The 13,780-nt window shown below is 40.1% G+C and overlaps 1 protein-coding gene across 1 annotated transcript in view; it reads left to right on the top strand.

Annotated features, from left to right (window-relative positions):
* Nucleotides 1-13,780, top strand: part of FIS1 (fission, mitochondrial 1) — a 231,324-nt gene that overhangs the window by 116,748 nt on the left and 100,796 nt on the right. The window contains exon 2 of the mRNA XM_053718341.1: nucleotides 7,354-7,486. Within this exon, the coding sequence (XP_053574316.1) occupies nucleotides 7,354-7,486 (133 nt within the window). The remainder of the gene's footprint in view (nucleotides 1-7,353; nucleotides 7,487-13,780) is intronic.

Here is a 13,780-nt window from a genome sequence, read left to right as displayed (position 1 = left end):
CATGACGACTGTTGCGTATATCAACCATCAGGGGGGAACAAGGAGTTCCCTGGCGATGGAAGAAGTGACCAAAATCATTCAATGGGCGGAGACTCACTCCTGCCACTTGTCTGCAATCCACATCCCAGGAGTGGAAAATTGGGAAGCGGATTTTCTGAGTCGTCAGACATTTCATCCGGGGGAGTGGGAACTCCATCCGGAAATCTTTGCCCAAATTACTCAATTGTGGGGCATTCCAGACATGGATCTGATGGCCTCTCGTCAGAACTTCAAGGTTCCTTGCTACGGGTCCAGATCCAGGGATCCCAAGGCGACTCTAGTAGATGCACTAGTAGCACCTTGGACCTTCAACCTAGCTTATGTATTCCCACCGTTTCCTCTCATCCCCAGGCTGGTAGCCAGGATCAATCAGGAGAGGGCATTGGTGATCTTGATAGCTCCTGCGTGGCCACGCAGGACTTGGTATGCAGACCTGGTGAATATGTCATCGGCTCCACCATGGAAGCTACCTTTGAGACAGGACCTTCTTGTTCAAGGTCCGTTCGAACATCCGAATCTGGCCTCACTCCAACTGACTGCTTGGAGATTGAACGCTTGATTTTATCAAAGCGAGGGTTCTCAGATTCTGTCATTGATACTCTTGTTCAGGCCAGAAAGCCTGTAACTAGAAAAATCTACCATAAAATATGGAAAAAATATATCTGTTGGTGTGAATCTAAAGGATTCCCATGGAACAAGATAAAAATTCCTAAGATTCTATCCTTTCTTCAAGAAGGTTTGGAGAAAGGATTATCTGCAAGTTCTTTGAAGGGACAGATTTCTGCTTTATCTGTTTTACTTCACAAAAAGCTGGCGGCTGTGCCAGATGTTCAAGCTTTTGTTCAGGCTCTGGTTAGAATCAAGCCTGTTTACAAACCTTTGACTCCTCCTTGGAGTCTCAACTTAGTTCTTTCAGTTCTTCAGGGGGTTCCGTTTGAACCCTTACATTCCGTAGATATTAAGTTATTATCTTGGAAAGTTTTGTTTTTGGTTGCAATTTCTTCTGCTAGAAGAGTTTCAGAGTTATCTGCTCTGCAGTGTTCTCCTCCTTACCTGGTGTTCCATGCAGATAAGGTGGTTTTGCGTACTAAACCTGGTTTTCTTCCGAAAGTTGTATCTAACAAAAACATTAACCAGGAGATAGTCGTGCCTTCTTTGTGTCCGAATCCAGTTTCAAAGAAGGAACGTTTGTTGCACAATTTTGATGTAGTTCGTGCTCTAAAATTCTATTTAGATGCTACAAAGGATTTTAGACAAACATCTTCCTTGTTTGTTGTTTATTCTGGTAAAAGGAGAGGTCAAAAAGCAACTTCTGCCTCTCTCTCTTTTTGGCTTAAAAGCATCATCAGATTGGCTTATGAGACTGCCGGTCGGCAGCCTCCTGAAAGAATCACAGCTCATTCCACTAGGGCCGTGGCTTCCACATGGGCCTTTAAGAGCGAGGCTTCTGTTGATCAGATATGTAAGGCAGCGAATTGGTCTTCACTGCACACTTTTACTAAATTTTACAAATTTGATACTTTTGCTTCTTCTGAGGCTAGTTTTGGGAGAAAGGTTTTGCAAGCCGTGGTGCCTTCCATCTAGGTGACCTGATTTGCTCCCTCCCATCATCCGTGTCCTAAAGCTTTGGTATTGGTTCCCACAAGTAAGGATGATGCCGTGGACCGGACACACCTATGTTGGAGAAAACAGAATTTATGTTTACCTGATAAATTACTTTCTCCAACGGTGTGTCCGGTCCACGGCCCGCCCTGGTTTTTTTAATCAGGTCTGATAATTTATTTTCTTTAACTACAGTCACCACGGTATCATATGATTTCTCCTATGCAAATATTCCTCCTTTACGTCGGTCGAATGACTGGGGAAGGCGGAGCCTAGGAGGGATCATGTGACCAGCTTTGCTGGGCTCTTTGCCATTTCCTGTTGGGGAAGAGAATATCCCACAAGTAAGGATGACGCCGTGGACCGGACACACCGTTGGAGAAAGTAATTTATCAGGTAAACATAAATTCTGTTTTTTTTATTAAAGTACATTTTTTCTTTGTTGAAAAGGTGTTGATTATTTTTAATATTAAGGTAACTAGTTCTTTTTCAAGACTAGCTAACATTTTATTTCTGCTTATTTATTCTTCTGTGTTTTCAGAGGTTTTTTTCCAGTTCCTCATTCTAGGGAATGGAATAGGCTGAGAATTTTCTTTTATTCCTTCTTCTAAGGTTTTAAACTATATTCTTTGCCGGCAGTTAAATTCAATTTGGAGGGTTCTCGAATTTATTGGGGCTATCTCTACTCCTACTAATTATGCTATTGTTTCTATAGCAAAATAGTATTTATTTTCCTTTAGATGGTTGTATCTTATTTATGGAAAATTATTTAGTTTCAGGTACTTTTCTTGGACCTGTGATTTATTTGGATGATGTTGCATTTGCTTCATTTTTTCTGTTTACTTTAAGATCAAGTATCAGATTATGATTTATTTTAGCATTGTTAAGGGACAAAATGTACTAGACTAGGTGCTGTTGCATTTGTCTTGTTGTTTTGCATTTATTGATTATGCAAGTCCAGTGTATTGACTGGTCCTTTAACTAGACTATCATGCTAATAATTTAATTTGTGACTTCATTTTATTGAATATTTTCACAAATGAGGTTTAATCTATGTCTTTAGCTGTTTTAGCTAGAAGAATTTTGTGATTTATAAAAATCCATATTTCTTTTGTTCTAAGATAATCAGTTATAATTGGATTCAATTCTTAACTGTTACTCTGGGCTTCAAGATTGAGTTTCTAAGACTAAAACTTTAAACTTATATTAGTTTGGTTGTTCTTATTAAGGAACAAATTCCTGATTTCTTTCCCAAGTAACATGTTTTTAATTGGAAATTTTTCATTTCAAAATCGGCTCCCTAAAATTGCGATGTACGTGCCGTATTCCAGCTCGGCTGGTAAGGGGCAGGTTAAGACTTTTTTGAAATTTATTTGGTTCTATTCGGTCCAAATTTCTTTGATTTTGGGTACAGAATAAGTTCAGAATAAACCATCTGTGAGAAGTCTTTTTTTCTCTATTATATTCCAGCTATTCCAGTAAGGCTAACACTTTCTTTAAGTGTGTTTCGGTCCTATATATTTCGGCTACTGTTGAAGCATGGCTGATCACCTGTGGGGTTCAAGCGCTGCTCAGACCTGGAATCTTCTGGGGTATTTCTTCCAGTTCCATTTTTAGGAACTGGGTTTTGGAGTCTTATTCAAACTATTCTGCCTTTTTTTGGTCAGTGATAGCATTATTTGTTTTCATTAGATACAATAAATGCGTATTTTCATTTTTCTGTTTTCATTCAGATTATTTTCTGAGGATGCGGAATCTCATATGATTCACTTTGTTCTTCCAGGACATAGTTAGAGAATCTTTTTTTCAAAAGCTCTTGATTCCTCACACAAGGGTCACCTTTTTTAGGTTTCCAGATAGTTTGTGTCACTGTCTTGGTCTCTATCAGACAAGGGACAATTTTATTGGGTTCCGTCTGTCGGTACCTTTAGTCTCTATTTCCTTCAGTTGCTATATATGCATAGAAGTTTTAGGTCTTATGGCCACAGCATTGGATTCAATTCCCTTTGCTCATTTTCAATAGAAAGAACCTTTCCAGTTTTTTATGCTGAATTATGGTGCAGGGATTCTAGGATTTCACATTTTAAATCTTCAAATCCTAATATTTATCTTGATTGGTGGTTAAGATCACCATCATTTAGTTCTTCAGGTCTCTTCGTTTCTTTCAACCTGGACCATGATCTCTACAGATGTGAGTCTTTTTGGTTGGGATGCTGTCTGAGGATCTCTGTCAGCACAAGGGGTTTGGAAATCTCAGGAGGCGAGATTACCATTTGATATTTTAGAACTCCGTGTTTTCTCAGAGTTTTTCAGTTAGCTTCTTTTTTGAAGAAGAGACGTTTATTGTTTTTCAGACAATATCACAACTTTGGTGTATGTCAATCATCAGGGTGGGACTATCAGTCCTTAGGCTGTGACAGAAGTGTCTCGGATATTAGCTTGGGCTAAATCCAGCTCCTATCTAAATTCTGTGTTTTTTTTTTCCAGGTATAGATATTTGGGAAGCGGATTATCTCTGTTAATCAAGCTTTACATCCGGGAGAATGGTCTCTCATACCCAGATATGTTTTTTCAATTTTTCAGATGTAAGCATTTCTAGAAATAGATCTGTTGGCATCTCATCTGAATAAAGAACTTTACAGGGGCCTATTCAGGTCCGGGGATCCTCAGGCGGAAGTAGTGTATGCATTGACATTTCTTTGGAATTATCTTTTTGTTTATTTCTTTCCGCCTCTAGTTCTTCTTCCAAAGTAATTTCCAAAGATTCTTATGGAGTATTTGTTTGTTCTGCTGGTGGCTCCAGCATGGCCTCTCAGGTTTTGGTAAGCGGATCTCATTCGGATGGCCAGTTGCCAACCTTGGTCACTTCCGTTTAAACCAGACCTTCTTTCTCAAGGCCAATTTTTTCCATCAGGATCTCAAATCATTAAATTTGAAGAGATGGAGATTGAACGCTCGATTTTTAGTCATAGAGGTTTCTCTGACTCATTGATTAATACTATGTTTCAGGCTCGTAAATCTGTCTCTAGAAAGATTTGTTATTGAGTCTGGAAGACCTATTTTTCTTGGCATTCTTTTAAAATTCATAGAATTTTATTATTTTTTCAGGTTGGTTTGGATTAGGTTTTGTCTTCAGTTCTTTGATAGGACAAATCTCTACTCTTTCTGTTCTTTTTTCAGATAGATTGCTAATCATCCTGATATTCATTGTTTTGTACAGGCTTTGGTCCGTATCAAGCCTGTCATTTATTCAATCTCTCCTCTTTGGAGTCTCAATTTGGTGCTGAGGGCTTTACAGGCTCCTCCGTTCGAAACTATGCATTCTCTGAACATTAATTACTTTCTTGGAAAAGTATTGTTCCTTTTGGTTATTTCTTCTGCTAGAAGAGTTTTTGAGTTATCTGCTCTTTTTTGTGAATATCCTTTTCTGATTTTTCATCAGGATAAGGCAGTGTTTCTTCATGATATTCATCATTTTGTTCAGGTTTTGATTCGTATCAAACCTGTCATTAAGCCAATTTCTCCTCCTTGGAGTCTTATTTTGGTTCTGAAGGCTTTTCAGGCCCTTCTATTTGAGCATATGCTTGCTCTGGACATTAATTACTTTCATGGAAAGTATTGTTCTTTTTGGACATCTCTTCAGCTAGAACAGTTTTTTGAATTATCTGTTCTTTCTTGTGAATCTCTTTTTTTTCTGATTTTTTTTCATCAGGATAAGGTGGTTTTTGCTGTCCTCATTTCAATTCTTACCTAAAGTTGTAAATTCTAACAACATTAGGGAGGAATTATTGTTTTCCTAAGGCTTCTTTGGTGAGATTCTTACTTTCTTTGGATATGGTAAGAGTTTTTGAAATTCTATGTTGAAGCTATTCAGATTTCAGATAGACTTCTAGTCTATTTGTTATCTTTTCTGGTTTTAGGAAGGTCAAAAGGCTTCTGCCATTTATTTGGCATCTTGCTTAAACTTTTGATTCATCATGTTTATTTGGAGTCGGGTGGATTCCCGCCTCGGAGGATTACGGCTCATTCTACTAGGTAAGTTTATACTTCCTGGGCTTTTTAAGAATGAAGCTTCTGTTGATCAGATTTGCGAAGCAATGACTTGGTCTTCTTTGCATACTTTTACTATGTTCTACCATTTTGATGTTTTCTCTTCTTTAGAAGCAGTTTTGGTAGAATGGTACTTCAGGCAGCTGTTTCAGTTTGATTCTTCTGCTTATAATTTCAGTTTTTTTCATTATAAAAATTTTTAAACTTTTTTGATTTGGGTAGTGGATTAATTTTTCAGCGGAATTGGCTGTCTTTATTTTATCCCTCCCTCTCTAGTGACTCTTGCGTGGAAGTTCCACATCTTGGGTATTTATTATCCCATACGTCACTAGCTCATGGACTCTTGCTAATTACATGAAAGAAAACATAATTTATGTAAGAACTTACCTGATAAATTCATTTCTTTCATATTAGCAAGAGTCCATGAGGCCCACCCTTTTTTGTGGTGGTTATGATTTTTTTGTATAAAGCACAATTATTCCAATTCCTTATTTTTTTTATGCTTTCGCTCCTTTCTTATCACCCCACTTCTTGGCTATTCGTTAAACTGAATTGTGGGTGTGGTGAGGGGTGTATTTATAGGCATTTTAAGGTTTGGGAAACTTTGCCCCTCCTGGTAGGAATGTATATCCCATACGTCACTAGCTCATGGACTCTTGCTAATATGAAAGAAATGAATTTATCAGGTAAGTTCTTACATAAATTATGTTTTCTGAGCGGAGCATTTGCTACTCTTACTGGGGTGGAACACATTGTGTTAAAGAGAAATACTACAGGGCATATTACATATTCTAACAAAATTAAAGCTTTTACCTTTTATTTAGAACCTTCCTTTTTATGTGAATGTATTGTGTTTTTTTTTATTAATTTACTTCTCAAATTTATGGGAATAAAATGGGACCATATTGTATAAGTATAACTTTCTCTCACATCTTAGGTGGAGAGCCATTTTGTTATACTACAACACTTTTGATGAGGATATCATTCTTCACAGTTTTCTGAGCATCCTTTAGATCAGGGTTCTTCAAACCACGGGTCGGAACCCATTAATGGATCGCGACTTGTGTCTGTTGTAGGAGTGCGTGCGTGTGGTGTGTGTTTGTGTTATATGAGAGAGAGTGTGTGGAGTTGTGCTTGTGTGTGTTGTATGAGAATGTGTGGTGTGTGTGTGTGTTATTGCCTTTTACAACACAAGTTTGACTACTATCTGGAATAAAACACATTTCAGGGTTCTTAAAACCACGGGTCGGGATCCATTACTGTATTGCGACTTATGTCTGTTGTAGAAGAGTGTGTGTGTGTTTGTCTGTGTTCGTGTTTTTATATGAGAGAGAGCGTGTGGAGTTGCGCTTGTGTGTGTTGCAGGAGAGTGTGTGTTATTACCTTTTACAACACTTACAAGTTTGACTACAATCAGGAATAAAGTATGCACACATTTCAGTCAGTTTCCCAAAAATTGCAGCTATCTTGTTGATTACTTCAGAATTTTTAAGACCAAATATAAAAATAGGGTCACAAATGTATGTGGCAACATGGCACTGGGTTTTGAGGTACAAAGTTTAAAGAACATTGCCTTAGATCACAAGGATCAATTATGTTCCTATGAAATATTACTTGTTCTATATATTTGCTTTATGCATTTCTATTAATTTGTCATTGCAGCGTTTTGAGAAGAAATACCTGGCAGAGCTGTCATCCGGCGCACTCAGCAAGAGCACTCAGTTTGAGTATGCCTGGTGTCTTATACGAAGCAAGTATACCTCAGACATCCAAAAGGGAGTCGTACTGTTGGAAGGTAGGCAGGTTAACTCACACATTTTGTTTTTTTCTTAACTTTTTTTTTTTTTTTGAGGCATGATATTCAAAATGCAACTTTAAGAGACTTCAATTTATTTATTTTATTATGTTTTTGTTCTTTTGGTATATTTTGTTGAAAAGCATACATATGAGAGCTCAAAATCATCAGTGCACCACAGTGAGCTAGATGGGGATTGTCGACTATGCACATATGCCTTACCAGATTTGTTCAGATGTGTCTCAGTAGTGCATTATTAACTACTTACGTTTAACCCCTGAAAATGGTTAATAAAGTAATAATGACCTTCTCTAACACATCAGATATTTTTCTCTTGTTAAGTGTATCCAGTCCACGGATCATCCATTACTTATGGGATATTAACTCCTCCCCAACAGGAAGTGCAAGAGGATTCACCCAGCAGAGCTGCTATATAGCTCCTCCCCTAACTGCCATTACCAGTCATTCTCTTGCACCCAACAAATAGATAGGATGTGTGAGAGGACTGTGGTGATTATACTTAGTTTCATACCTTCAATCAAAAGTTTGTTATTTTATAATAGCACCGGAGTGTGTTATTCCTTCTCTGGTAGAATTTGAAGAAGAATCTACCTGAGTTTTTCTATGATTTTAGCCGGAGTAGTTAAGATCATATTGCTGTTTCTCGGCCATCTGAGGAGAGGTAAACTTCAGATCAGGGGACAGTGGGCAGATTAATCTGCAAGAGGTATGTAGCAGCTTATTATTTTCTGACAATGGAATTGATGAGAAAATTCTGCCATACCGATATAATGTAAACTCAGCCTTAAATGCAGTAGCAGCAACTGGTATCAGGCTGTCATGTATGTATATTTTACACTTCAGTATTCTGGGGAATGGCACTTCACTGGAATTATACTGTATGCATAAAACTTTAGCCTAATTTGCAGGGACTAGCAACAGGCTTTTTAATAACACTCAATTTATTAATGTTAAACGTTTTTTGCTGGCATGTAAAATCGTTTAATTTTCTGAGGTACTGGGTGAAAAAATGTTTTGGGCACTATTTTTTTCCACTTGGCAGTCGTTTTATTTAATTTATGACAGTTTACTGATCTCTCTCACTGTTATGTGTGAGGGGGAGGGACCTTTTTTGGTGCTTTTGCTACGCATCAAAAAATTCAGTCAGAAGTTTATTGTCTTCCCTGCATGATCCGGTTCATCTCTACAGAACTCAGGGGTCTTCAAAACTTGTTTTGAGGGAGGTAATCACTCACAGCAGAGCTGTGATTAAAAAAAACGTTTATTTCTGTATTTTTTTTTTTTCTGCTATCAGGGTTAGTTATCCTTTGCTAATGGGAGCAATCCTTTGCTAAAATTGTGTTTTTTACAAAGATTTGATGCTATAACTTTTCAGTTTATTAATTTTCAACTGTCATAACTTTTTCTGTGCTTCTTATAGGCACAGTACGTTTTCATATTATAGTAAATTACTTGAAAAGTATTTCCAAGTTGCTAGTTTATTTGCTAGTGTGTTAAACATGTCTGATTCAGAGGAAGATATCTGTGCTATATGTGCTAAAGCCAAAGTGGAGCCCAATAGAAATTTATGTACTAACTGTATTGATGCTACTTTAAATAAAAGTCAATCTGTACAAATTGAACATATTTCACCAAACAACGAGGGGAGAGTTATGCCGACTAACTCGCCTCACGTGTCAGTACCTGCATCTCCCGCTCGGGAGGTGCGTGATATTGTAGCGCCGAGTACATCTGGGCGGCCATTACAAATCACATTACAGGATATGGCTACTGTTATGACTGAAGTTTTGGCTAAATTACCAGAACTAAGAGGTAAGCGTGATCACTCTGGGGTGAGAACAGAGTGCGCTGATAATATTAGGGCCATGTCAGACACTGCGTCACAATTTGCAGAACATGAGGACGGAGAGCTTCATTCTGCGGGTGACGGTTCTGATCCAAACAAACTGGATTCAGATATTTCAAATTTTAAATTTAAGCTGGAAAACCTCCGTGTATTACTAGGGGAGGTGTTAGCGGCTCTGAATGATTGTAACACAGTTGCAATACCAGAGAAAATGTGTAGGTTGGATAAATATTTTGCGGTACCGGCGAGTACTGACGTTTTTCCTATACCTAAGAGACTTACTGAAATTGTTACTAAGGAGTGGGATAGACCCGGTGTGCCGTTCTCACCCCCTCCGATATTTAGAAAGATGTTTCCAATAGACGCCACCACACGGGACTTATGGCAAACGGTCCCTAAGGTGGAGGGAGCAGTTTCTACTTTAGCTAAGCGTACCACTATCCCGGTGGAGGATAGCTGTGCCTTTTCAGATCCAATGGATAAAAAGTTAGAGGGTTACCTTAAGAAAATGTTTGTTCAACAAGGTTTTATATTGCAACCTCTTGCATGCATTGCGCCTGTCACGGCTGCAGCAGCATTTTGGTTTGAGTCTCTGGAAGAGACACTTGAATCAGCTCCATTAGATGAGATTACACACAAGCTTAAAGCCCTTAAGTTAGCTAACTCATTTATTTCAGATGCCGTAGTACATTTAACTAAACTTACGGCTAAGAATTCCGGATTCGCCATTCAGGCACGCAGAGCACTGTGGCTAAAATCCTGGTCAGCTGACGTTACTTCTAAATCTAAATTGCTTAATATACCTTTCAAAGGGCAGACCTTATTCGGGCCCGGGTTGAAAGAAATTATCGCTGACATTACAGGAGGTAAAGGCCATGCCCTGCCTCAAGACAGAGCCAAACCTAAGGCTAGACAGTCTAATTTTCGTTCCTTTCGTAATTTCAAAGCAGGAGCAGCATCAACTTCCTCTGCACCAAAACAGGAAGGAGCTGTTGCTCGCTACAGACAAGGCTGGAGACCTAACCAGTCCTGGAACAAGGGCAAGCAGGCCAGGAAACCTGCTGCTGCCCCTAAGACAGCATGAATCGAGGGCCCCCGATCCGGGAACAGATCTAGTGGGGGGCAGACTTTCTCTCTTCGCCCAGGCTTGGGCAAGAGATGTCCAGGATCCCTGGGCGTTAGAGATCATATCTCAGGGATACCTTCTAGACTTCAAATTCTCTCCCCCAAGAGGGAGATTTCATCTGTCAAGGTTGTCAACAAACCAAATAAAGAAAAAGGCGTTTCTACGCTGCGTACAAGATCTTTTATTAATGGGAGTGATCCATCCGGTTCCGCGGTCGGAACAAGGACAAGGGTTTTACTCAAATCTGTTTGTGGTTCCCAAAAAAGAGGGAACTTTCAGGCCAATCTTGGATTTAAAGATCCTAAACAAATTCCTAAGAGTTCCATCGTTCAAAATGGAAACTATTCGGACAATTTTACCCATGATCCAAAAGGGTCAGTACATGACCACAGTTGATTTAAAGGATGCTTACCTTCACATACCGATTCACAAAGATCATTACCGGTATCTAAGGTTTGCCTTTCTAGACAGGCATTACCAGTTTGTAGCTCTTCCATTCGGATTGGCTACGGCTCCGAGAATCTTCACAAAGGTTCTGTGTGCTCTTCTGGCGGTACTAAGACCGCGAGGAATTGCGGTAGCTCCGTACCTAGACGACATTCTGATACAAGCTTCAAGCTTTCAAACTGCCAAGTCTCTTACAGAGTTGGTACTGGCATTTCTAAGGTCGCATGGATGGAAGGTGAACGAAAAGAAGAGTTCTCTCTTTCCACTCACAAGAGTTCCCTTCTTGGGGACTCTTATAGATTCTGTAGAAATGAAGATTTACCTGACAGAAGACAGGTTAACAAAGCTTCAAAATGCATGCCGTGTCCTTCATTCCATTCAACACCCGTCAGTAGCTCAATGCATGGAGGTGATCGGCTTAATGGTAGCAGCAATGGACATAGTACCCTTTGCACGTCTACATCTCAGACCGCTGCAATTGTGCATGCTAAGTCAGTGGAATGGGGATTACTCAGACTTGTCCCCTACTCTGAATCTGGATCAAGAGACCAGAAATTCTCTTCTATGGTGGCTTTCTCGGCCACATCTGTCCAGGGGGATGCCATTCAGCAGGCCAGACTGGACAATTGTAACAACAGACGCCAGCCTACTAGGTTGGGGCGCTGTCTGGAATTCTCTGAAGGCTCAGGGACAATGGAATCAGGAGGAGAGTCTCCTACCAATAAACATTCTGGAATTGAGAGCAGTTCTCAATGCCCTTCTGGCTTGGCCCCAGTTAACAACTCGGGGGTTCATCAGGTTTCAGTCGGACAACATCACGACTGTAGCTTACATCAACCATCAGGGAGGGACAAGAAGCTCCCTAGCAATGATGGAAGTATCAAAGATAATTCGCTGGGCAGAGTCTCACTCTTGCCACCTGTCAGCAATCCACATCCCGGGAGTGGAGAACTGGGAGGCGGATTTCTTAAGTCGTCAGACTTTTCATCCGGGGGAGTGGGAACTTCATCCGGAGGTCTTTGCCCAAATACTTCGACGTTGGGGCAAACCAGAGATAGATCTCATGGCGTCTCGACAGAACGCCAAGCTTCCTCGTTACGGGTCCAGATCCAGGGATCCGGGAGCGGTTCTGATAGATGCTTTGACAGCACCTTGGACCTTCGGGATGGCTTATGTGTTTCCACCCTTCCCGATGCTTCCTCGATTGATTGCCAGAATCAAACAGGAGAGAGCATCAGTGATTCTAATAGCGCCTGCATGGCCACGCAGGACTTGGTATGCAGATCTAGTGGACATGTCATCCTGTCCACCTTGGTCGCTACCTCTGAAACAGGACCTTCTGATCCAGGGTCCCTTCAAACATCAAAATCTAATTTCTCTGAAGCTGACTGCTTGGAAATTGAACGCTTGATTTTATCAAAACGTGGTTTTTCTGAGTCAGTTATTGATACCTTAATACAGGCTAGGAAGCCTGTTACCAGAAAGATTTACCATAAGATATGGCGCAAATACTTATATTGGTGCGAATCCAAGAGTTACTCATGGAGTAAGGTTAGGATTCCGAGGATATTGTCTTTTTTCTACAAGAAGGTTTAGAAAAGGGTTTATCCGCTAGTTCCTTAAAGGGACAGATTTCAGCTCTGTCCATTCTTTTACACAAACGTCTGTCAGAAGTTCCGGACGTTCAAGCTTTTTGTCAGGCTTTAGCTAGGATCAAGCCTGTGTTTAAAACTGTTGCTCCACCATGGAGTTTGAACTTAGTTCTTAATGTTTTACAGGGGGTTCCGTTTGAACCCCTTCATTCCATTGATATCAAGTTGTTATCTTGGAAAGTTCTGTTTTTAATGGCGATTTCCTCGGCTCGAAGAGTCTGAGTTATCGGCCTTACATTGTGATTCTCCTTATCTGATTTTTCATTCAGACAAGGTAGTTCTGCGTACTAAACCTGGGTTCCTACCTAAGGTGGTCACTAACAGGAATATCAATCAAGAGATTGTGGTTACATCTTTGTGTCCTAATCCTTCTTCGAAAAAGGAACGTCTGCTACACAATCTAGATGTAGTCCGTGCCCTGAAATTTTATCTACAGGCAACTAAGGATTTTCGACAAACGTCTTCCCTGTTTGTCGTTTATTCTGGTCAGAGGAGAGGTCAAAAAGCTTCGGCTACCTCTCTCTCCTTTTAGCTTCGTAGCATAATACGGTTAGCCTATGAGACTCCTGGACAGCAGCCTCCTGAAAGAATTACAGCACATTCTACTAGAGCTGTGGCTTCCACTTGGGCCTTTAAGAATGAGGCTTCTGTTGAACAGATTTGCAAGGCTGCAACTTGGTCTTCTCTTCATACTTTTTCCATATTTTACAAATTTGACACTTTTGCTTCTTCGGAGGCTGTTTTTGGAAGAAAGGTTCTACAGGCAGTGGTTCCTTCCGTATAAAGAGCCTGCCTGTCCCTCCCGTCATCCGTGTACTTTAGCTTTGGTATTGGTATCCCATAAGTAATGGATGATCCGTGGACTGGATACACTTAACAAGAGAAAACATAATTTATGCTTACCTGATAAATTTATTTCTCTTGTAGTGTATCCAGTCCACGGCCCGCCCTGTCACTTTAAGGCAGGTAATTTTTCCATTAAACTACAGTCACCACTGCACCCTATGGTTTTCCTTTCTCTGCATGTTTTCGGTCGAATGACTGGTAATGGCAGTTAGGGGAGGAGCTATATAGCAGCTCTGCTGGGTGAATCCTCTTGCACTTCCTGTTGGGGAGGAGTTAATATCCCATAAGTAATGGATGATCCGTGGACTGGATACACTACAAGAGAAATAAATTTATCAGGTAAGCATAAATTATGT

The sequence above is a fragment of the Bombina bombina genome, chromosome 6 (genome assembly GCF_027579735.1).
Source record: "Bombina bombina isolate aBomBom1 chromosome 6, aBomBom1.pri, whole genome shotgun sequence".
NCBI classification, from domain to species: domain Eukaryota; kingdom Metazoa; phylum Chordata; class Amphibia; order Anura; family Bombinatoridae; genus Bombina; species Bombina bombina.
The sequence above is the reverse complement of the archived record's forward strand: the minus strand, read 5'-3'. Positions and strand labels throughout refer to the sequence as shown.